The sequence below is a fragment of the Ziziphus jujuba genome, chromosome 1, assembly GCF_031755915.1.
Source record: "Ziziphus jujuba cultivar Dongzao chromosome 1, ASM3175591v1".
Lineage (NCBI taxonomy): Eukaryota > Viridiplantae > Streptophyta > Magnoliopsida > Rosales > Rhamnaceae > Ziziphus > Ziziphus jujuba.
Window position 1 is genome coordinate 2,863,157 of NC_083379.1, and position 24,824 is coordinate 2,887,980.

The 24,824-nt window shown below is 33.4% G+C and overlaps 2 protein-coding genes across 10 annotated transcripts; one reads left to right on the plus strand and one right to left on the minus strand.

Annotated features, from left to right (window-relative positions):
• Window positions 1-546: 546 nt before the first annotated feature.
• Window positions 547-3,459, minus strand: LOC107435258 (uncharacterized). Of its 7 annotated transcripts, none has more exons than XM_060816814.1 (4): window positions 3,438-3,459; window positions 2,495-2,685; window positions 993-1,100; window positions 547-880 (listed from the first exon to the last, which is right to left on the minus strand). In XM_060816814.1, the coding sequence occupies exons 2-4, from the start codon at window positions 2,555-2,557 to the stop codon at window positions 656-658; spliced, it is 396 nt and encodes a 131-aa protein (XP_060672797.1). In that variant the 5' UTR covers window positions 2,558-2,685; window positions 3,438-3,459; the 3' UTR covers window positions 547-655. The 7 variants fall into 7 exon arrangements, with proteins under 7 accessions (XP_060672797.1, XP_048317906.1, XP_048317907.1 ...); XM_048461949.2 differs by lacking the exon at window positions 3,438-3,459 and adding an exon at window positions 3,165-3,332; XM_048461950.2 differs by lacking the exon at window positions 3,438-3,459 and adding an exon at window positions 3,117-3,332.
• A 2,482-nt stretch (window positions 3,460-5,941) lies between these two features.
• On the plus strand, window positions 5,942-23,924 carry LOC107434655 (callose synthase 1). Of its 3 annotated transcripts, none has more exons than XM_048461938.2 (44): window positions 5,942-6,186; window positions 6,365-6,430; window positions 6,978-7,200; window positions 7,956-8,056; window positions 8,417-8,532; window positions 8,618-8,711; window positions 8,836-8,946; window positions 9,033-9,149; window positions 9,237-9,329; window positions 9,430-9,521; window positions 9,729-9,855; window positions 10,130-10,267; window positions 10,385-10,461; window positions 10,544-10,637; window positions 11,732-11,854; window positions 11,949-12,066; window positions 12,883-13,217; window positions 13,507-13,559; window positions 13,653-13,713; window positions 14,308-14,389; window positions 14,467-14,516; window positions 14,613-14,699; window positions 16,076-16,213; window positions 16,323-16,417; window positions 16,878-16,962; window positions 17,047-17,207; window positions 17,297-17,420; window positions 17,505-17,602; window positions 17,713-17,842; window positions 18,171-18,322; window positions 18,616-18,725; window positions 18,825-18,947; window positions 19,075-19,143; window positions 19,238-19,427; window positions 19,511-19,670; window positions 20,013-20,132; window positions 20,233-20,351; window positions 20,466-20,549; window positions 21,125-21,237; window positions 21,325-21,554; window positions 21,633-22,430; window positions 22,547-22,597; window positions 23,036-23,221; window positions 23,426-23,924. In XM_048461938.2, the coding sequence occupies exons 3-44, from the start codon at window positions 7,017-7,019 to the stop codon at window positions 23,672-23,674; spliced, it is 5,838 nt and encodes a 1,945-aa protein (XP_048317895.1). In that variant the 5' UTR covers window positions 5,942-6,186; window positions 6,365-6,430; window positions 6,978-7,016; the 3' UTR covers window positions 23,675-23,924. The 3 variants fall into 3 exon arrangements, with proteins under 3 accessions (XP_048317895.1, XP_015901659.1, XP_048317890.1); XM_016046173.4 differs by having other exon boundaries at window positions 5,944-6,186; window positions 6,974-7,200; XM_048461933.2 differs by lacking the exon at window positions 5,942-6,186 and adding an exon at window positions 6,211-6,256 and having other exon boundaries at window positions 6,974-7,200.
• Window positions 23,925-24,824: the final 900 nt, after the last annotated feature.

Sequence of the window (24,824 nt, forward strand, 5' to 3'; positions counted from 1 at the left end):
CAAAATAGCTTTGATTTTTTTAGTGGTGCAATGGTGCAAAGGATGGTCCTTGCTGATGAAATAGTCACTTGCTACATGTGAACAGTTACATTGGAGTCAATTGTCAAATATGTCTAAAAAAGAAAAAAAGAAAAAAAAGAAAGTGAGAGATTATAAAATGCCATCAACGACATTAACAATGCCATCAACTAATGGGGGTATAACAAATTATCAATCTGCATTAATCCAGTTCTAATGAATAAAGTTAACAAGATGAAAAACAAATCTAGAACCGTCCCTGTGTGAGTTTAATGGTCAGATTATGAAACTGGCAAACAAACTCAAAGAGCAAAGTTACAGCTACAAATTAAACAATTTATGATGAAAAACAATCAAATTACAAAATAATGATTGACTTCTTATTCCTAATCATTTTCTATGTACAATTAGCCATGCTTCTTGTCACCATGAGGTGGGCACTCTATGGACCCCAAAAATCCGTTGAGTAGTAAATATCTCAAGAAAATTGATTACCAAGGCAAAGGAAAATAAATCTTAGAAGCAATATTTGGGAAGAAGAATGTTTATTTAGTTCAAAAGCCAGCAAACATTGAAAGCCAAAGTTTGGTAGACAAGGTAAACATGAAAATTGAAAATCTTAAATAAATATATTGGACTACTCGGAGGAACTTTTCGCTTGTTTTTCGGAGTTATCATCTCCAATTGATGCTGTAAAATTTCGTCTCTCATCGGCTGTAGCAGTGATAACTGGCATCCATACATCAGCAGTACCACTCAAGAGAGACTGCACCTCAGGATCTGCTGCCATTGCTGAAGATATCATTTCGTCCACATCATCCAGCTTGGCTGATAGTTTATCCAACTCTTTGGCTATCTCTAGCTGTTTAGACAATGGATAATTAAACCAACAAGAAGGAAAGAATATGTGATTAGAATTGGAATGTTCAGTAAGAAATTGATGAAAATGGCTGCCAATGCAATCATTAAAATACCTCATTCAAATGCTGTGTCGATTTTGAAGGAACTTTTGTAACCTCTAATCCGAGGGCTTCGATCTTGGATCGCAATTCGACTTCTTCTTGGTTGGTTAATTCTTCAACCTGCATTAACACAGAACACTAGTTAACATGAAAAGTCCTATTTGGGAATCCAAAGGAAACATAAGTAGACAAGTATTAATGATATTTGCCAATTTATCCAAAGGTGATTGAGAGGTGAACTTGAAGATTGACTGTGAACATTTGTATGAGTATTGAGGAAATTATAAAATATGAAGTCGTGAGTAGTTGGACAAAAAAAAAAAAAAAAAAGGAATACTTTTCAATAGAAACGGAGGAAGTCAAAACTAACTTATTGATTATAGTGTTATACATAAAACTCGTTAATATCACTGGTTAGCAACTCTTGCATGCGTAAATCTAAACCTTCCCCACCACTAGGAATTTTTGCTCCAATAAGCAAACACCATTGATTCACCTTAAGGAAACTGGGTGTCAACCTCTACCATATGTTCTTCTAATCACTTTGGAAAAGCAGAAGAGATTGCTTTACAATCATCTAAAAAAACTGCCAGCTAGAGAGAGGCAAATAAGCTAAATATTAATAAATATATATATATATATATATATATATATATATATGTACACATAGGCATTTTACATTTTCTGTGTAATAGCCCATATGGTGATATTGCATAACAAAGACTACACATTAATTCAATCAAAGACTTTCTCCTGCAGATTTTGATTGAATGGCATTTGCACACGCTACGACTATATTGGTAAAAATCAATCAATTCATATGTGTCGCAGGAAATGTCTAATGGTTAATACAACTTAAATACCTCTTGACATTTAATGCTAGACAATCACAACGTGTGCTCTACGAAGGCTGCTTGTTACTTGTCAAATTTTAAATCTTTTCTATAACCTAGTAGACTAATGCAGTTACTATATGTTACCTTTTTCTATTTCCACTAATTCAACTGCTATGCTTAATTGCCTTTCACCAAAGTTCCGTGTTCCAAAAACATTACTGAAAGGGCATAGCAGTTTTGCCTCTCTAATGCCATTAACATGGTCAGGCAACCAACCATAAGAAATTTTTTTAGAAACACACTAATCAGATAAAACAAACATGAGCATAAGATATCCTACACAAAGTAAAAGCCACTTTTGCAGCAAGAACAAACAACATCATCAAAGACACAAAGAAGGGACCCTCAAGAGAACATCAGAAAGAGAAGCATCCAAGTCAAAAATTTCATCAAAACCAACGGATAAAAGAATTTCAAGCAATACCCAGATTACCAAATACCTAAATCTCATTCACAAATATAAGAATCAAAAACCCAAAAAAAAAAAAAAAAAAAAAAAAAAGGGGAAAAATTGAAGAACATATCGAAAAAACGAGAAATTAGATCGTATAGAAGGCTAAATTGAAAAATTCAAGAGACGGTAGATGAAATTTAGAGAGAAAGGAGAAGTGGGTTTACCTGGTTAAGGAGATTGGAAAGGAGCTGAAAGAGTTGGGTATCTACTTTCTGATCCTCCGCCATTGATATTGCTCTGTTTAGGAGGTCTCTTGGCTTTAGCTTGCCCAGTTTTCGGTTGGTTTTGTAGAAATTTTATTAAAAGAATATGAGACCCTTTCAGCTCCTTGGCAGCTCCTAAAGCATGTATCCAACTGCAACGTCAACCAATCTTTGTAATCAAAAAATAAATAAATAAAAAGTACATATAAAGGAAGACTCACACTTTATCATATTTTTCTTCTCCAAATTTAGAACAATTGCTACCTTAACAACAAATCTTATCAATATAACTAACTGATTCTAGAGATTTATCTTGGCTGTCTTTTTGTATTGAATATTTTTAAATTAATTAATTATAATTTCTTTTTGGCAAGAAAATCCGATATTTCCATTAAACAGAAACAATAGATACATCATGGATTTCCATTATTATTATTATTATTTTATGTTTTTAACATTAAGAAATTGATCCATTCAACAACAAAAAATAATAATGAAAGAAAAGAAAAAAAAATTGAATAAAATTTGATTTATAAAACTATTAAATAATAAAAACGGAAAACTTCATCATAAATATATGTACCTAATTACAAACAATATCAGACCAGCCCATGTCCAGGATGTTACTTACCATAGGTCTACAACATCCCTTACCCAAAACAAAAAAAAAAAGGCCTGCAACAGAAGACCAAATCTTATGAAGTTGGGAATTTTTATTAGATTTTAAGAGTGTTATTAGTGAATATAAAAACTATATGTTACAGCTGGTCAACAAGTTTATATAATCATAACAAGGTTTTTTGTGTGAGCTTTTTTTTTTTTTTTTTTTTTAATAAATTTTGTAAATTAGAACTCGCCAAGCAACAATAAATAAGGAAAAAGATTGATTTATCTCTTCATGTACCTCATTAATAAATGATACATGAAGTGGCAATAGACAAAGCATGTGGGTAAGGTTGAGGGAAGAACGAAAAGTATTTATATCTGTTACGGAATTGGGAGAAAAACAAATAGCAACGGAAACAAAGAAAGCGAAGAACAAACACAAAATTAACGTGGAAACCCTTGATGGGAAAAATCACAGGCAGGGAGAACAAATCCAATATCGAAAGATTGGTACAAAAGGTGAGCCTGACTGCGCGATACCTTCTTTACCCTAATTACAGCCGAAAACTAAATATATATAGTACAGAAGAAACCCTAAAATTGAACAGGTCCATACCACCACTGAGCCCCAAATTTTTCTCCAAAATTTAGTTTCACCAAATGGGTCGCACCGCGAGCTTTTCGGGTCGGGTCAACAAGAATTCGGGTCACAAACTCTAACAATATCATTTTCATGATTAGAAAATACAAACTTATGCTGTTTTTGTTTTGAAGCACGAAAGACTAAAAATTTTTTGGATACTTGTGGAGGATATATATCAAAATCATATATACTACCTGTAGTGTTAAAATTAAAACCTATCGATTTTTAGATTGTCTGTGTAGTTGAGGCTTATAAATTCTCGTCTTCTCTGAATTTATTTCTTTATGCTTTAGAATTTGATGTATTTGTTTTTTTGTCCAAAATATTAAGTTGATGCATTTTTTTTGTACAAAATATTCTCCACCAAATAATTAGATAATTATGTCATATTGGAGATGCATTAAGAATCTTTGAATTAATTTTTGTGCGTATGTTGATTATTAATTTTGGCCCAAAAAAAAAATCTTTCTCTACATATATGAAAAGAAAAGAAAGAAAATCTCAGGACGATGAAAATAGCTTCCAAAACCCTCGTGTTAGTTCCACATCCAAGTATTAGAGCATGAATTGTTCAAGGCATGAAAATATTGTGCACAATAAGGAAAAAAAAAAAAAAAATTAGCTCCTTAAGTATTGGTATATATACCCACAGAAAAAAAAAAAAAATGCATTGGTATATATAGGTGGTCAAGTTAAAAAACCAATCCCAAATAGAACCCAAATCATGTAACTCGACCGCAGATCATGGAAATTGCAATTCAATTTCAAACTAGATCTCTCCACTTGTTACTCAACCTTGGGTTTAGCTTAAAAAATTCCCATTTCTAGATCCCAATCAAATAAGTAGATTGAATTGAAGAGAAAATCGTAACTTTAATTCAAACTAATCACAAACTAAAGGCCCTGCGCCATTTTTGATTATAACAATTTATTTCCCTCTTGAATGCTTTTTAATAATATAAAAAAACGGAGTTTGAAGCATATTACTCTACTATTCCCCTATAACAAAGCCTTTCTGAGCCACTTGGTTGTTAAACTTTTGACTCACCCCAAAAGGATCCATTGTTTCCAAACAACCAAGAAGCAGCAGAGCCAATAACATGTTCGGATGTGATACTTACCAATCAGCTTCTCCACGGTTGAATGTCCTTACAGCTATTCAAGAACTTGTATGTTTAGGTCGCAAAAGTGGTCCCACTATGCTTAATAAATATCACATCAATCCCTCTATCAAGAATGACAACATTATTGTCTTTTTCTCTCGCTCTATTCATAGTCTACCCTTCTTAGCATTTTTAATAGCGGGTATAGTTTATACCATTGATACAACATATTCCTAACTTTCAAACTCTATAAAATTTAACCAATAAAAATAAAAAAATAAAAAAATAAAAAAATAAAAAAAAGGCACTAAAGTATGCATCAAATACAAAGTGAACAAGAAAAGAAATGTGTGTCGAAATCTCTTTTGTGGTATAAATAATGCATGCAAGTGAAATGGAGAGGTGGTGGAAAAGAAGCTCTCAAAAAAGTCAATAAAAGGGTATGGAAAATTTATATATATATATATATATATATCTTAGCCGCCCTATACCAGCAATCTTATCTCCAAAGATTTCTATGAAGGAGTGAGAGGGAGAGTGATGAAAAAGGCCATTGCTTTTATAATTTCTTGCTGCCAAAGTAAAGCCTTTTTTGTGGGCATGACATGTAAAACAAGCAGAGAGTTAGGCAAATATTGTATTTTTGGTCTGAAATTGATCCTTTAAAATAACATACAGAGAAAAGTTTATCTTTTCCCTTGTTGTGCTGAGACCAATTAGTTTCCATCTTTGCAATTCTGCAAATCAGATGGCTTAGCTTAGCTTATCTTGTGGTTTGTGGGGTTTTGTATTCCTATCAAAATTGACATTTCCCACCTACTACTTTGCTTTATAAATGTGAACATTTTTTTTTTTAATTATTATTTCTTAGTACACTTAACAAGAAGGAAACTAATAAGAAACTCTTAAGTGATGTGCTAGCATATTTTGATTGGATGAGGAAAACTCCATGAGTAGATATTGACTTGGATATAATAATTTTGGTAGTCTTCGTGTTGTGAAGTCGTGCATGTTGCCGTTAGTTTATTATTATTATTATTATTATTATTTATTTATTTTTCACTTCCCTGCAGGCAGAGCAGTGTCAGTCTCAAACCATTTTATTTTATTTTATTTTATTTTTTTTTACTCAAACCAATTTCCATTTCTTTGTGAGCGACTCAGCTTACGTGTGCCAATATTTAAGTTTCAACTCACTTATGTTTTTTATTCTTCCACTGTTTCATCATTAATCACTCTCTTAGGTTACCATTCTTTTTGGAAAGTTTGGATATCGGTCTCGAACCAAAACTATCAGCTTGGTAAGAGATTACTTGCTTTCTTTTTTCTATTCTGTACTTCTTTTTCTTGAGATCACTGAACCCTTTTGAGGTCTTCTATTTGCTCTTCTGCTTTTTTCTTTCTTTTTTTTTTAAGTAGGTGTTTGTACTGTACTGTATATGAAATTTTAAGTTTGTTTGTTGTTTTGTTTTGCTTTAGGTATTTGGGGTCTACGGAACAAAGACATTCATCCCGTTGAGATTCAATGAGTATGGTGAACTTGAGGTGTGTTTTTAGATGCTTTTTGGGAAGACTAACTGAATGTAAATTTAGAATATGCAATTTCTTTCATTTGGTAGCCTTCCTCTGTTTGATCAAGAACCAAACACAAAATTCTGGGTAGGCAGAGAGATTTTTATTTATATAATTGTTTATTTTTTCTGGGTGACTGGGGAGTTATAGAGAATTATTTCATATTGATTTCTGTTCTATGTTTTTCTTCTTGGTTTTAATCTCCCACAAGTCAATTTCTATGATTTTTTGTTTTGCTCTGTTTGGTTTTTGAGAAAGGAGGAGGAAAATCTGAACAGTATGCACATGTTATTCTCCTGGTTTAATGTTTTAAAAATCTTTCTCAACTAGCGTTAAACCATTGAGTTAGGATCAATTCACTCTTATTATTTTCACATATTATAGCTCATGAAATTCTTAAGTCCCAAATATTTGTTTTCTATTATTGGTCTTTAATTTTTTTGATTTGTCAAGCTGATCAACATGCTAAGTAAACTTTATGGAAGTTCCTAATAACTCATTTGTTGCTTTTGCTAGGTAGAGGAGGAATTAGGTCGGTATTTCAGTTATAGATTTGAAGATGGCTTCTAGAAGGGGGTCTGATCAGCCACCGCAGAGGCGGATTCTGCGGACTCAGACTGCCGGGAATTTTGGAGATTCAATGTTGGACAGTGAAGTTGTACCTTCTTCACTAGTGGATATTGCTCCAATCCTCCGTGTTGCAAATGAAGTCGAGGCTAAAAACCCAAGAGTTGCTTATCTCTGTGAGTTGCAATTGTATTTCTATGCGTTGTTTTGTGTCTGTTTATATGTTTCATTTTGCATCTTTTGTCTGCTTCTGATGTTCCATGTTTGATAACTAAGCCATTATGTGAAAGGAATAGGAAAATGGATGCAAAGCTTATCTCTCTTATCAAAGTTTAGCTTTAAGTAATTCAAATATTGTCTCACAATTGTTTCAACTTAGGATAACCAAGAACCTTTGCCTTAGACTCCACACCAATGCTTAAGCTTTCTTGATATTGGGATTAAAGACTTTTGAATTATTAATATAGGTGAGTGAACTCTTGGAAGGGTTTTAAAAAAAAAAAAAAATGGACATATATGATTAATGGAATAACAAGGAAAGCAAAAATGGTTAAACAATTACTGGATTTCACAAGCATTCTAATATTCTTCAATAGCAAGAAGGTTTTTAATCCATTAAGAAGCTCTTAAACAAGTTTGATGGGTATTTCTAGAGGTTTTGGTTTTGTCCTGTTCCAGATTCATTTTAATTCAATTGTTTACACATTTTAAGTCAGTTGAGTTCGAATGCAGTCTATGACCAAGATATTCGATTATATTTTGCTTATAATGTTTTCTCTTAATGGTGAACTGTTTATTTCTGCTTTTTTCTTTGCTAATCTAACATGTTAAATACGTGCTGGAAATTATATCATACAATGTTATAATGATCTTGGATAAACACTAAGTTTTGTGTCTGAACTTGAATGCATATTTATTTTGATACTGGAAGGTCGGTTCTATGCCTTTGAGAAAGCTCACAGACTAGATCCTACATCTAGTGGACGTGGTGTTCGCCAATTTAAAACCGCACTTCTTCAACGACTAGAAAGGGTATGCTGCAATTTAACTTGTTGGTAAACTTATCTGTATATATACTAATGAATTGTAATTCTATTCAATTTTATGTCTAGAAAGAGTAAGCTAGAGTCATTTTTTCATTATTATTTCTCTGGATACTATATATCCAATCTTCTGCAACCTCATGCATATGATGCTATGCATTTGTTTGCTGGTAGACCTTCAATGATATAAAAATTCTAATACCTGCTTTTTCAGAATAGTCAATGTCCTGTTGAAATATTTATGAATGCTTTTTTAGCTGTGAAATTGTTGGCTCAAACATATTAAGGATTGAGCAGCAACCTCCATTTTGGATTGAGCAGGATTACCTGATTTTTTTTTCCTTTTCAGGAAAATGAAACAACATTGAAAGGAAAGGCAAAGAGTGATGCTCGGGAAATGCAGAATTTTTATCAAGAATACTATAAGAAATATATTCAAGCTTTGCATGCTGATAAGGCTGATCGGTTCGTATTGATGTGAAGTTTAATTATTTGATGAAAAGTTTTCTCATATTTTGTAATATATGTTAAATTACTGCTCCTAACACAGTGCCCGGCTGACAAAAGCGTATCAAACTGCTGCTGTCCTATTTGAGGTTTTGAAGGCTGTAAATCAGACAGAGGCTGTTGAAGTAGCTGATGAGGTGAAAATGAATTTTCTTTGTAATTCATAGTTGATACTCAAATTACTATTTAACACCTGTTTCTGTTAATAAAATATTTAGTTTGAGAATCTACAAATAATTGATATCCCAATTTGTACTGTAGATTTTGCAAGCCCACACAAAGATTGAAGAAAAATCAGAGATATATGTACCATACAATATTCTTCCTCTTGATCCTGATAGTCAAAATCAGCCTATAATGAGATATCCAGAGGTTCATTCTACTATATATTTTGGTTTATTTGATAGTCCTGTTTTTAAGCCTGAATTTCTAATCTCTTGCTTTGATTTAACTCATAGATTCGAGCTACAGTTGCTGCACTTCGTAATACTAGGGGCTTGCCATGGCCAAAGGGGCACAAGAAGAAAATTGATGAGGACATTCTAGACTGGCTTCAGTCCATGTTTGGCTTTCAGGTGAAGTGACTGATTGAATTAAATGATGCCAAATACTCCGATTTTCATATTTGATTTGCAGCTTATGCTCCACTCATTAATGTGCAGAAGGATAATGTGGCAAATCAAAGGGAACATTTGATTCTGTTGCTTGCGAATCTGCGCCTGAGAAGTTTTCCAAATTCCGATCAACAGCCGAAGGTTTTTAGCCTTGTTTGAATGTTATGAGCACTCTTGTACTTTCTGAGCTACTCTTGGGTTTTTTTACTAATATTTGCCTATGTAACTATTTTGCATTTAGTTGGATGATCGTGCTCTGACAGATGTGATGAAAAGACTTTTCAAGAATTATAAAAGATGGTGCAAATATCTGGGTCGCAAAAGTAGCCTCTGGTGAGCTTTCATATTTGAAAAAGCAAGGATGTCAGTTTTATATTAATATTCTCCACAAATTGCTCACTGCTAATACTATTACGTCTTAATGCTTTCACTCACTCTGGATGGAAATAAGCCACTTGTATACCATGAATAAATATTGTGCTCTTTTCTTTCTCTATCCTTTTCCTGCATCACATACTTTGGGCTGTTTTCAACTGGCAGGTTGCCTACTATTCAGCAGGAAGTTCAGCAGAGAAAATTACTATACATGGGCTTATATCTTCTTATATGGGGAGAAGCTGCAAACTTGAGATTCATGCCAGAATGCCTTTGCTATATATATCATCATGTATGCATTAATAACTTGCCTTTTATTCTTATTTCATTGATTTACTACTTGTTTTTGAAATATGCAATTTCTGAATGCCCATTTGCTCATACATAGACATTTATGTGCCATCAAGTTAAGTTGGACAATTTATGTAGGATGTGAGTGCAAACCATGTTTCCTTCTAAGTGAAGAACTTTCCTAGAATTTCTTAATGCACATGTTTGTATTGATTTAATGGTATAGGATTATATTTTAGTAAAGCATTACATTCAGTTATCTACATTTTCTGTAGATGGCATTTGAATTGTATGGCATGCTGGCTGGAAGTGTTAGTTCACTGACAGGCGAGCACATAAAGCCAGCCTATGGTGGTGAAGAAGAAGCATTTTTGATGAAAGTAGTGACTCCAATTTATGATACAATTGCAAAGGTAGCTATTTTAGTTTTCATTTGTATGTTTCATGCAATTTGCCAGATTCTTGTTTTTGTTTCTTCAGTTGATTTCTTTGCTTTGAATCTCTTTAAATTTTATTGTTTGGTTTCATAGGAAGCTAGAAGAAGTAAAGGAGGAAAATCAAAGCATTCTCAATGGAGAAACTATGATGATTTGAATGAATACTTCTGGTATTGTTGTTTTCTTCATTTACATTTCCTTTTCAGATCATAATGATGACACTTATAATATCTTGTTGGTTTAAAATTGCAGGTCTGTTGATTGTTTTCGCCTAGGTTGGCCTATGCGTGCTGATGCTGATTTCTTTTGCCAGCCCATTGAAGAGCTTCTTGTTGACAAAAATGAGGTGCTTCATAATTTGGATATACACTGATTAATTCTGTCTTTGCTTATCTTCTATCTTTTCCATTATATGTCTGTCATTGTCTTTGATTTTTAAAATCACATTTCACATTTTGATCAGCATTCTTGTATTGACATCTGATCTTATAGTCAGTCTAAATAAGATATAGGCTTCTATTTCTTAGGAAATTCCTTGTGGTCCATCATCACTCTGTGGCCTTATTTTTCACTGTCTCAGCTCTACTTGTGATGTTTTAGGAGCCAAGCTATGTGCCTCTTCCACATGATCTCCAATCACAAAAATGCATTTAGAGATAAATTTTCCTTGAACTTACAAGTTTCAGCATGATATGATATTTGGTTCCACCAATTTCTTGGATAACTCTTCTTGCTTCTATGGTCCCTTTCTGTATCCAGTCAGTGATGGATAGCCTTATACCTTTTTCATAGCTCTCCTATGTTTTGTGTGAACTGGTTCATATGAATACAATACATGCGAACCTACCTTTCATCTGAACCATAGCCAAATTAGTCAAGATTCAATTTCTGTCACAAAAATTATGAATACAGAAACTACTACACCAGTAGTTCAAGCTATTTAGAATAAGTAGTTAACCAGCTATGTCATATGCCTTCTATAAGAGGTAAAAGCAATTTACACATTCTTTCATTCCTTGTAGGGATTAAGAAATATGTATAAAGCTAAAAGTTCCTTTCAAAATATTTGATTATAAGTAGGTTTGGTACATCATGTCTTAAAACTACCTCAATGAGACTGAATAAAGGTTAAGCTCTCAAAGTATGTTAGAGTCATCCAAGGTACTTAATGGACATGGCTGAATGAAAACCAGTTTCTGATACTTATTTGTATTGATGAAATTAGCTATGAAGTTTTAATTTATAAATTCATCAAACAGTAATCAATTTTTCTATTAAAAGTTCAACCATTGCCACCGCTTAGATGGTGAGTAGGATTTGCCTTGATTAAACAAAGTTTCTATTGACTTCTACTGTTCTACAGAAAATAGTTGCTTCCATTATTTCTATCCTTTTTGTTTAAAAGTTTTTCTTTTAATTGAGGAAATTCATCGTATCCAGGAAAAGAAACCATCTTATCAGGATCGATGGATGGGCAAGAGCAATTTTGTTGAAATACGGTCATTTTCACATATTTTTCGGAGTTTTGATAGGATGTGGATATTCTATATTTTATGTTTACAGGTAACCTTTTTTCTATGTTATATGTCCTCTTTTCTTATATGTTTTAGATGTATTTTATTTCGTGAATGATATTGTGACATTCTTTCAAATTAAGGTAATGATCATAGTTGCTTGGAATGGTTCGGGGAATTTAAATACCATTTTCAATGGTGATGTTTTCAAGAAAGTCCTTAGCGTCTTTATAACTGCTGCAATATTAAAGCTTATACAAGGTATGTATGAAACCATTTTATTGCTACTATGCTGCATTATTTATTTCTAGCCTGATATGTGTTTAGTCAAATTTGTAGATCTCTATCTACCCTGTCCTCCTTTGTGCACCTAAACTCAATTTAAACTGCTGTTTGTTTAATTTATTTGTATTTTTGTGATTTTAGCTATTTATTTGATCTGCATGACCAGAAAATTAGTGGACTGATGATTCTCTTGAAAATTCGTTTCCTACGACTTTTATGTTATTGGTGGTTTTAAAACTTAGCTATTAGGAAATTTGTCCAACGCACTGTAGCAGTGCGCCTTACACAGGAATACGTACAATTAGGAATCAAGCAACAAACACTTCCTGTCACAAATAGATGATTGCATGATAGTAGTCTTGAAAGAAGCTGATTTTAACCAGTAATTACTAAATAAAGTATAAGATAGAGCAATTTATCTCAGAAAGAAAGATAATTTAGCTTGGTTGAATCAATGCCAATCTCCATGAGAAATCAGGCCAACTGCCAAAGTTGCTTTAGTGGTGTCTCTGTTATCCTTGCTCCATCATAAACAGTCAACTGAAGAAATTAAAAATGAATCAGTAATGACAATTTCTAAACTATATTTAAAATTTCAGAGGTTCATTTGGAATTTGGTTGGTAACAAGTGACAGGTGAAAGAACAATCTGACTTGTATGCTTTGAAATTAGATGAGGAGCTTAGTTCTTTAAAAATGTATCTTCAGTTCATATTAATGATAAAGTGAAAATTTTCTACCATCTAAAACTGCTTTATATGATTAATTGATTCTTTTTCCCACATTTTTGCAGCCATTCTTGATATAATCCTGAGCTGGAAAGCAAGGCGAAGCATGTCAACTTTTGTTCAGCTAAGATACTTCTTGAAGGCTGTTACATCTGCAGCATGGGTCATCATTTTACCAGTGACTTATGCATACAGTTGGAAAGATGCTAGTGGTTTTGCACAGACCCTTAAGGGTTGGTTTGGCAATGGCCCAGGCTCATCATCTATGTTCATCTTGGCTGTAGTCATTTACTTAGCTCCAAACATGCTCTCGACAGTGCTGTTTCTATTCCCATTTATTCGCCGACACCTTGAAAGTTCAAACTATAAGATTGTGATGCTCATAATGTGGTGGTCTCAGGTACTTGGATGCAAGTTAGAACATTTTTCCAATCCCATTAATTTTTTTTTTTTTTTCTGGCAATAAACGAATATCATGCATCTTCTCTTTGATATAATACTTGAAGTATTTCATTTACTTCCATTTGATTTACTCAAATAATTTTTTTTTAAAATTTTTTTTATTTTAAGTTTATAGGTAGAAAATGGGGTTAACTGAGATTTATGAGTGCTTTTAGAAGCATTTTTACTTTATTATTTTATTTTTCAATGTGATTACCACCTCATTATATTTTTAAAATATTTTGCAGCCCCGACTTTATGTTGGAAGGGGAATGCATGAAAGCTCAGTTTCTCTTTTAAAGTAAGCTTGCAGATTTAGATTCATTTGTCAGAATGGCTTGAGCTAGATATTTAGTGCTTTTACTTATGAGTTTATAACTGCTATTGTTTTTAGGTACACCTTGTTTTGGGTTCTCCTACTTGTATCAAAATTAGCATTCAGTTACTATGTTGAGGTACTTCTCTGATCCTTCCTTGTAATTAAGAGACTATTGAATTCCTTTCACTAAGCAGTGATTGAAGCTATTATCTGATCTAGTTGTCTTAAGATTGTCTATGTGGGGAAAAGTCAATAATCCCTGAACTTTTGCTTTTCATTTTTGATGGTTCAAGGTATAAATCCATGTAGAAATGGTAAAGAATCAAGTCAAATTAACATGACTGTTTGTCATCAATAATACCAACTTAAGTTTCGGGCATACGGTTCACCATAAATTAAATTGGTAAAATTCTTGTGAGAAAATTCAGATTATCAGTATGCTAATATTTGAAATGCTAAGTTTTGGGTTAAAAAATTTTGGTCTCAGTTCTTGAATATTATATGCTGTTATCACAAGCAAATATTGCTTTAGATATTAAAAAATATATGAAGCGGGGTGGAGGGGAAGAAAAAACTTACTCCATTCAGGAACTCTTAAGTGATTTATGCTTTAAAAATTGATTCAGTATGCATTTTTAGTCTGTTTTCCTATGATTGAAAAATCTTACCTTACAGTCTAGGCTTAGCAATTTATTTGAGACCATTTAATTTAATTTGGTCTTTCTTGCAGATTAAGCCACTTGTAAATCCAACAAAAGCAATTATGAAAGTTCCCATCAAAAAGTATAAATGGCATGAGTTCTTTCCACAAGGTAAGAACATCACTGGAGTAAATTTTTTTCTCATAATTGTGGAAATCAGATGATAACATATCTCTAACCTTTTGCAGCCAAGAATAACATTGGTGTGGTGATTGCACTATGGGCTCCTATTATTCTTGTATGCTTATGTTCATCTCGATGTCGCACTGTTAGTTTCATTTTCTTACCTCTATTTGGTTTTACTCAAGCTTTTAATGCTAGTTTTTGTCTGCAGGTCTATTTTATGGATACTCAGATTTGGTATGCTATTTTCTCCACGATATTTGGAGGCATATATGGTGCATTTCGCCGTCTTGGAGAGGTTTGTAAAAGTTTAATTTCCTGTTACTTTAGTGGGCACCATTCACGTTTCTGTAGCACTTCATAAGCTTTGGGTAGTTGTTGGGTGTGTGTGTGTGTGTGGTTCCCCTTTTTTTTTTTTTTTTTTTTAGTTTCTTTTTTTTTTTTTTTTTTTCCTTTTGGGATTGAAATTCTAGAGGTTTTCTCGACTGTTGTTTTCTTGAATGAATTCAATCTAACTTAATTTCCCTTCTAACCTATTTTCTCCTCTACACTCAATATGTTAAAATGTTGACCATGTATATGAAGCTAAAACGGTAGGCAAATATAACAGATTTAACAAAATATGAGCTTTTGTAAGTTTCCTAACATACAAAAAACTAAATCAGAATTTGGGCATTTAATTTATGAAAGATGTTAAATTAATTTCAAAGCTAGAAGCTTAAGCTCTAAGAAACTTCACAAACCATGCATATCAAGTTAACACAAGCACAAACTAATACTCCCACTTGTGTGATGGCTTGCACTGTAATTAGACACAGATTCATGCCTTTACACATTCAGAACTATGGACATCTAGTTATGTATATCTAGTTTAACAGAAACACAAACCAACAAAAGATAAACTGAGAGAGGGGTAGGAAGAACTGTATCATTATTGCATATATTGAAGTCATCATTGGATACAACATAGACTGATAATTTAAGGTTGAAAACAACATCAGCCCATATGATGAAGCTCTCAAACTTATTATCCAAGAAGTAGAAGGAGAGGATGAAAAGTATTATACATTATCCAACTCAGCGAAGGCCATAGTATCAATTAGAGACACACGATGTTGAGGTGCAACTAAAGCATCATTCCTCTTCTTGGATAGACTAACCAAGTTATTAATAGATGTGTTGGCAGATTCATTAGTGTCATCTGAAAATTTTCTTGACCTTCCCCTCTATGGAGTTACGAAGCAATTAGTAAGATAGATTAATCTCCTGCTAGAGTTGCATATGCTCTTGTCTTCCTTTCTGTTTATTATCTCACTGTTCAGGTGCATTTCTAGGTTGCCACTGCATTATACATGTGGATATGAATTAAGGTTCTATCATATAAAAAAATATTTAAGTGTGCCATAATATACGATTAATATGTCTTGGCTGTAATTGTCTTCTTATAGAATGAAATATGCACACTATTTTTTAGGCTCTTCTATATAACTACTTTTAGTCTACTATAAGCATCAGAATAGAGCTTGTTTTCCATTGCATTATTTAAAGCAATATAACATGAAGCTTTTTTCTAGTCTAAGATAAAGTATTGATCTTCTTTCATATGTTGAGCTTGTTAAGTTGTTGGAGGTTGAATATAAAATCCCTTGCTGATTCTTTCTTTTTATTTTTCAGATCAGAACTCTGGTCATGCTAAGGTCTCGATTTACATCCCTTCCCGGTGCTTTCAATGCACGCTTAATTCCAGGGGAAAGGAATGAGCAGACTAAGAAGAAGGGGCTGAAAGCCACTTTTTCTCGCAAATTTGATGAGGTTTGGTTCCTGTTCTGTATCAGAAACCAATCAAGCTACTAATTTTGGTAATGACCACAATTTAGAATCTAATGTTTTCTACTTCCTATATATTTCTGGTTTTTGTCAGATCCAATCTAATAAAGGGAAGGAGGCATCAAAGTTTTCTCAGCTATGGAATGAAATAATCAGTAGTTTCAGAGAGGAGGATCTAATAAATGATAGGTATATGAGGATACTTCGTTAGAGAACAAAGAAATTAATAGTTTTCTTTGTTTACTTATTAAACTTAGGCCCTGTTTCAGATGACTTTTCCATACTCATGTGGAATAGCAGAAAAGTATAAAACAAAGTAAAAGTTGCAACTTTTCAGTTTTCTGGAAACTTTATAAAATAGGAGCTACGAGACAAGGGTGGCATTTATATTTGTTATTAAGAATTAGTGAGTAAAATATAAATTATGAAAGTTTCACTAAAGTTTAAATCAGCTTCTCTTGTTTACTTTAAGCAGCTTCTTGGAGAAGTTAGATCCCTCTAGCCTTTGCTGAAACCTTTTTAAAGGGTTAAAGCTCTTTTGATTACTTATTTAAATTGAACTGTAAGGCCTAAAGGTTGACTTTTTAAAAGCCATTCTAAAAACTTTCTGCAGAATATTTTAACGATAATGCTTAATGTTATTTTGCAGGGAGATGATTTTGTTACTTGTTCCGTACATGGCTGACCCCGATTTAAACCTCATCCAGTGGCCTCCTTTTCTACTTGCTAGCAAGGTGAGGTGTCCTACTGTTTAGTTAATTTCTTCAATTAGCCCCATCTTGACCCATAATCATATGTTCTCTTTATTTATTGTGTAGATCCCAATAGCATTGGACATGGCAAAAGATAGCAATGGAAAAGACAGTGAACTGAAAAAGAGATTGAGCAGGGACAATTACATGCGATCTGCTGTTCGCGAGTGTTACCTTCAATTTAAAAGTATTATCTACTTTTTGGTTCAAGGAGAACGTGAAAAAAAGTGAGTTACTCCTATCAAAAGAGAGATTATGTAATTCCATTTATCAAGGCTTTCTATTATTTATGGGCATGACTATATGCTGCCTCCAGAGTTATAGAAGATATCTTCAACAAAGTTGATGATCATATACAAAAGGACGATCTGCTACTGGAATTCAATATGAGTGCTCTCCCGAACCTGTATCAACAGTTTGTGACTCTAATAGAATATTTGGTAATCCATTTTAACAGATAAACTTTCACATATTTATGTAGAGTTGAATTAACTATTTGTTAACGCACTTGTTTGCTTCTACAGTTATCAAATAGGAAGGAGGACAAAAATGAGGTTGTCATTGTCTTGCTCAATATGTTAGAGGTTGTGACCAGGGACATAATGGAAGAAGAGATCCCCAGGTGATAATTTTCAGCAGCTCTCTCTATATGATATATGTCAAGAGAACAATTTTTTTATTACGTTTTGATTTTATGTCAATAATTTTATTGTCTTCTTCTTTCTCTGGCAGCTTGCAGGATTCAAGCCATGGTGCATCTTACAGAACAGATGAAGGAATGACACCACTTGATCAACAGCCTAAATTGTTTGGTGCACTTAATTTCCCTGTGACCTCAGAAACTGAAGCTTGGAAAGAAAAAGTAAGTACCATAGTTTTAGTGTACATCAGCTTGTAAGAGTTAGTATTAAACTTATGTTAGTTTAGTTATAAGATAGTGAATTAGATTGGTAGATTAGGTTCATAGTAGCTTGTTAGAGTTTAGTCTTATGTTAATACGAGTTTATTTAAGGTAGTGAAGTAGTTCTATAGTGTGAGCTTCTTTTATATCTGATTTTTCCATGGCATTTGTAATGGGTTCTGGTTTAGATCAATTTCTGTTCATTTATTCTCTTATTTTTAATGGACTGACATAAAAATTTATACAATTATGTGAAATTGTCCCATAAATAAGCCCACTTTCTTTACAGATCAAAAGGCTCCATCTATTGCTCACGGAGAAGGAGTCTGCTATGGATGTGCCTTCCAACTTAGAAGCTAGAAGGCGTATTTCTTTCTTCTCCAATTCATTGTTTATGGACATGCCTCCTGCACCCGAAGTTCGAAATATGCTTTCTTTTTCGTAAGTTTTCTTTACATTGAAGTTCTTGATCTCTATTGTTTTTTTCTTTCGTGTATGACTTCTGCCGATATTTATGCATGAGATAATTAAATTATGCCAAGTCAGATTCAAATCTAATGTTTTATTTTTCTCTTTAGTATACTTTTATCTATAGAATTAATGGGTTGTTAATGTTGCAGATGTCTTTATCTTCATGGACATTCCTGTTAACATTTTTTTTATTTGGTGATTATAATGAATATTAGTTTGAACATGTGATGTACTAACTGACACAGTTATTATGTCATTTGTAGAGTTCTAACACCTTACTACTCGGAGGATGTATTGTTCACTATAGATCACATTGAAAAGCAAAATGAAGATGGTGTTTCTATCCTTTTTTACCTGCAAAAGATCTTTCCAGGTTACTATATTTTTTTGTTTGTTTTAATTTGTTGATTTCTCGTGATATGATGTGTTCTTTGAACTGATCTTCCCATTTATGATTTGTAATTTTTTGCAGATGAATGGACAAACTTTCTTGAACGGGTCAAAGCATATCCAGAAGATTTTAGAGGCAATGAATTACTTGAAGAAAAACTTCGTCTATGGGCATCATATAGAGGCCAGACATTGACAAAGACAGGTGTACTCTCTCTCTCTCTCTCTCTCCCTCCCCCCTCTGTTATTTGTCGGACTCATATTTGGTTTTGTAAGCCTTCATATGGTTACTAATTTGACCTCTGTATCGACCTGGATATTTGAGAATTAAGTAAGGGGCATGATGTATTACCGAAAAGCTCTGGAACTTCAGGCCTTCCTGGATATGGCAAATGAAGAAGGTACTAGAGCTTAGTTGTAAACAGTTTAATTACATCGCTACATATATATATATATATAATAAATTAATTTTTAAATGTTGCTTCCTCTATATAGATTTAATGAAAGGTTACAAGGCTGCTGAGGTAAACGGTATGGAACAATCAAAGGGTGAACGGTCATTATTGGCACAGTGTCAAGCACTAGCTGATATGAAATTCACATATGTCGTGTCATGCCAGCAATACGGCATTGACAAGCGATCTGGCGATGCTCGTGCAAAAGACATTTTGAAACTTATGACAACGTATGTTTCAAAATTTAATTATGTAAGCACAATTGCTGCTGTTACCAATTCAGAGTTTTGTCACCTATCAATACTTGTGGCAGGTACCAATCTCTTCGGGTAGCTTACATCGATGAGGTTGAAGAACCTAGTAAAGATCAAACCAAAAAGGTCGCCAAGAAGGTCTATTATTCAGCTCTTGTGAAGGTGGCATCACCAACCAAGTCAAGTGATTCTTCTGAACCAGTTCAAAGTTTAGACCAAGTAAGAATCTCAAGTACAAAATGGCTTATTGCACTTAACATTTCATATTGATTGTATGATTATTTTTGAAATCTTATAAATTCTCTCTTTCTCTCTTTCTCTCTTTCTTCTCAACTGTTTCTTTACCGTGCAGCTCTAAGAGTTAAACTTGTTTTATGAGTTCCATCTTTTATTTTTGATGCTTTTCACTTGCAGCTCTAAGATTTTATTTTTCCAAACTTTAAAAGCAATATTGTTTTATTCAAGTGTTGCCAGACAGTGCATAAAGTCAAGTTTCACAGAACTTGTGTGATACTGCTATAATTATGATTCGTTACTCATTCAATTGGATCTCTTCTACAGGTTATCTACCGGATAAAGCTTCCTGGGCCTGCAATATTGGGTGAGGGGAAGCCAGAAAATCAAAACCATGCCATAATTTTCACACGTGGTGAATGCTTGCAAACAATAGATATGAACCAGGTTCCTTACTAAAATTATATACATGCAAATGGTGTATTGTTATATATAGAAGCTATTAAGTCCATTTGCAAAACCAGATTGCTAAGTATCTGTTCAACAGGATCACTATTTGGAGGAAGCCTTCAAAATGAGAAATTTGTTGCAAGAAATTCTGATAAAACATGATGGTGTGAGATATCCCACAATACTTGGACTTAGGGAGCATATATTCACTGGCAGGTATTCACTGGTTCTGTAAGTTTGGGTTGGGATTAAAGTACACTGCTTCTGTTAAATTAAACTCTACATGCGTGAAATTTTATGTTGATAATCATCTTTTGTTAATTTCTGCAGTGTCTCATCGCTGGCATGGTTTATGTCAAATCAGGAGACTAGTTTTGTTACTATTGGGCAAAGATTGTTGGCGAACCCTCTCAAGTAAGAGTTCTAAAATTTTTTATTAATAACATCTTAAAATAATTGTATAAAGAAGAAAATTCCATAATTGTGCAACCAAATAACTTCCACTTTTCATCACTGATGTATGTAGTTTGATATGGATAACTTCATGAGGGTTTTGTCAATTTTATTAGGACGATTGGCTATAGTTTTAGATGATTTCACCCACACTTTTTGATGCATGTGGAACAAATCAGACCTAGGCATGAATCTTTAGTATATAGATATCAGGTTGTATGTATACATTAGCATATACCCAAGCTACAAGCTAATATAGAGAATTTGAGAGTGCATATCCAGTGTTTGGAAGTATAACATGAATTAGTTATTGTTTTCAGAAAGAACCACTTAGTAATCAATACCTATGGTGAAATTAGAGGAAGTTATCATTACATAGAAACCTATGGTAAGAGTGGTGAGGTTAAGAATAAAAGGGAACGTTGTTTAATTATTACTGTTATTTTTCTTATGTCTTGTGGAGGTTTTTCAAACATCTCATTTCTTTGTTTAAAAAACCGATGTGCTGAATCCATAATTTTCTTCTGCCTGTTCAGAGTTCGGTTCCATTATGGCCATCCAGATGTCTTCGACAGACTGTTCCACCTTACCAGAGGGGGTGTTAGCAAAGCTTCAAGAGTCATCAATTTAAGCGAGGACATATTTGCAGGCATCATCTTTGCTGCAGAACTTTTTTGGTCCTTGATGAATATTTGATTTTGGCTTGATGATATATAACTATCTTCATGGTCTGCAGGTTTTAATTCTACATTGCGTGATGGCAATGTTACTCATCACGAATATATACAAGTTGGTAAAGGAAGGGATGTTGGGCTCAATCAAATCTCAATGTTTGAGGCAAAAATAGCTAATGGGAATGGTGAACAGACATTGAGTCGTGACATATATAGGCTTGGACATCGTTTTGATTTTTTCCGAATGTTATCATGCTACTTTACCACAGTTGGCTTCTACTTCAGCACCTTGGTATGCACTAAATATATCTTTTGTACTTAATTCAATAAATGATAGTCTATGTTTAACTATTCTCATTCTGGTTGATAGGTGACTGTGCTCACAGTCTATGTGTTTCTCTATGGCCGACTTTATCTTGTACTTAGTGGACTTGAAAAAGAGCTGCGTACTGAGCCTGCTATTCGGGATAATAAACCTTTACAAGTAGCTCTTGCTTCTCAGTCTGTTGTGCAAATTGGACTTTTAATGGCATTGCCTATGATCATGGAAATTGGTTTGGAAAGGGGGTTCCGTAATGCATTGACTGATTTCATAATAATGCAATTACAGTTGGCCCCTGTATTTTTCACATTTTCTCTTGGAACAAAAACCCACTATTATGGAAGGACCTTGCTTCATGGAGGTGCTGAATATAGAGGAACAGGTCGTGGATTTGTAGTGTTCCATGCCAAATTTGCTGATAACTATAGACTCTACTCGAGGAGCCATTTTGTCAAGGGCATTGAATTGATGATGTTGCTTATTGTGTATCACGTTTTTGGTCAATCATATAGAGGCGTCATTGCATATGTCCTCATTACAGTATCGATGTGGTTTATGGTTGGCACATGGCTTTTTGCTCCTTTCCTCTTCAATCCATCAGGGTTTGAGTGGCAAAAGATTGTTGATGACTGGACAGATTGGAATAAGTGGATAGGAAATCGTGGAGGGATCGGTGTGTCTCCTGATAAAAGTTGGGAATCCTGGTGGGAAGATGAACAAGAACATCTTCGTCACTCTGGAAAGCGTGGGATTGCTGTTGAGATATTGTTAGCATTACGCTTTTTCATCTACCAATATGGGCTTGTCTATCACCTCAACATTACTAAGAACACCCAGAATTTTCTGGTAATATACATTTTATGTGTTTCCTTCAACTTTTTCATACGCATCTGAACTATCGGATATTAATAAAATGATGAAGCAGCATGGGAGTTTTTATTTGCTTTTTATTTTGCATACAGGTTTATGGTGCTTCATGGCTTGTGATTGTTCTAATTTTATTGGTGATGAAGGTAAGCAGCAAAAGTTTTTTTTACTCCTAAAAAATCTGTTACTTAAAGCTGCTTGTCATATGATATTAGTAATGAGTTATTAAGAATTTCTTCTTCACCATGCTGTGAAGATATACACTCACTCAACATCTGCTCAACTTTGGAAAGTAAATATCATGAAAATCAGAAATAACTAAAAGCATGTCTCAAATGCTAGCACTTTTCCACGAATATTTATTTGATTATTTTTATAGCAAAAAGATGGAAAAGAAACTTTTTTATTTCTTAAGCGTGCTAGAGAATGTCAACTCAAAAGCCAGCTGGTTACTTTAACCATACAATTCAATGTAATTGCCTGTATATTGCACATCAATTGTTGCATGTTTTCTATGTCCGAAGATATTAATTTTATTTTTTTTCCAAGGCTCAGATGAAGTAAACTGAATGTGTCTTGTGCAGGCTGTAGCTATTGGAAGACGAAGATTAAGCGCAAATTTTCAGCTAGTGTTTCGACTGATAAAGGGACTTATCTTCCTTACGTTTTTATCCATTTTCATTACCTTAATAGCACTTCCCGGTATGACTTTTACAGACATCTTAGTCTGCATTCTCGCTTTCATGCCAACAGGATGGGGATTGCTCTTGGTCAGTAAATTATTTTCTCTACTCTTTTCTACTATTACAGCTCTGAATTCTCCATTTTCAAAACGAAAATTAGTCTCATTCATTCTGTTTTACAAGCATATACTGTTCTAGTTATCCTTAGTTCTTAGTTTTAGTTCTAGTTTTTTTTTTCCCCTTAATTGGTTTCAATTTGCTGATTCTTCTTCTTATTCTCTTGCTATATAGATAGCACAAGCCTGCAAGCCTCTAATAAAAAAAGGTGGATTTTGGGGATCGGTTCGAACACTTGCTCGTGGTTATGAGATAGTGATGGGGTTGCTTCTGTTTACCCCTGTTGCATTCTTGGCTTGGTTCCCTTTTGTTTCCGAGTTCCAGACACGAATGCTGTTCAACCAAGCATTCAGTAGGGGTCTGCAAATCTCACGTATTCTCGGTGGTCAGAGGAAGGACCGCTCTTCCAGCAACAAAGAGTAGATGTTTTCCAATTGTAAGTGATTTTGGTAAAAATGTACATGTGTTTGTGTATATCTCTCTCTCTATATATATATATATAGGTATGTATGTATGTATGTTGCTGTTTTCAGTTAAAAATAGGCAATATCATCAGTATGTAAATTGAATTTGAAATGGCCAATCTTGTTCTGTATATAGGACACTATTGAACTTTCAACAATAGATATTATTTATAGTTTGGAATACATTTTACAAGCGGCATTCACTCAAATTCTATGTGGGTGGTTGGAGTCTTTCAAAGTATAATGCAAAGACTTACTCACACGTTAATGACATTGTTGTTGGTTTGACCCAATGACCTCAGGCGAGTCTAACGGTCTAGAATTTGAAATGTTAGGTCGATCCGGTTTAATTTTTGTCTTCATACTTGATGGGTTCCTAATCCACAATTTCTTTTTTTCAAAAAAAAAAAAAAATCAATTTTTGTTTCGACTTTTTTTTCTAGCTTATACATATTATTTGTGTACAAAATTTATTTGAATTTCAGTTTATCAATTTCGTCCGAGTCTAACATATGATTTTTTAAGTGAGGGACCAATTTAATACTGTGTTATATGGTTCATGGAGAAAGTTGTTTTCAAACAATTTAAAACATGAATGAAGTGAGAGTCCGATGGGAAATTTTTAAAATTTTTTCCTAAAAATTTATATGCCACAATAATATATACACAACCAGCGCCACAAATTATTGGCCCAAATTAAATTTTGAACCTTATAAGTCGTGTTTTAGGTCGATTAAGAAAAAAAAATACACACACACACATATATATATATATATATATATATAAAGCAGCTTGGATTGGCACTCGCAGTTTTGTATGCGAGATAGTACGGATATTGTAATAGCAATAAAATTATGATTCAGTCACGGGGATCGTAGACAATAAGTAAAAGAGGAAGGTTCACATTAAAGTATTGAATAATGCACGACATGTACCATACAAATCAACATCATAATAAGCGTTTTACCCAAAAAAACAAAAAATTATAATTAGGGAGTTTGGATTGATGGTATTTTATTAGGTCCATATTAATGAAACTTAATGGTAAGTTAACGGGCAATATGATAATTTTATTAGAATAAGTTTATTAAACCATTGAGAAAGATACT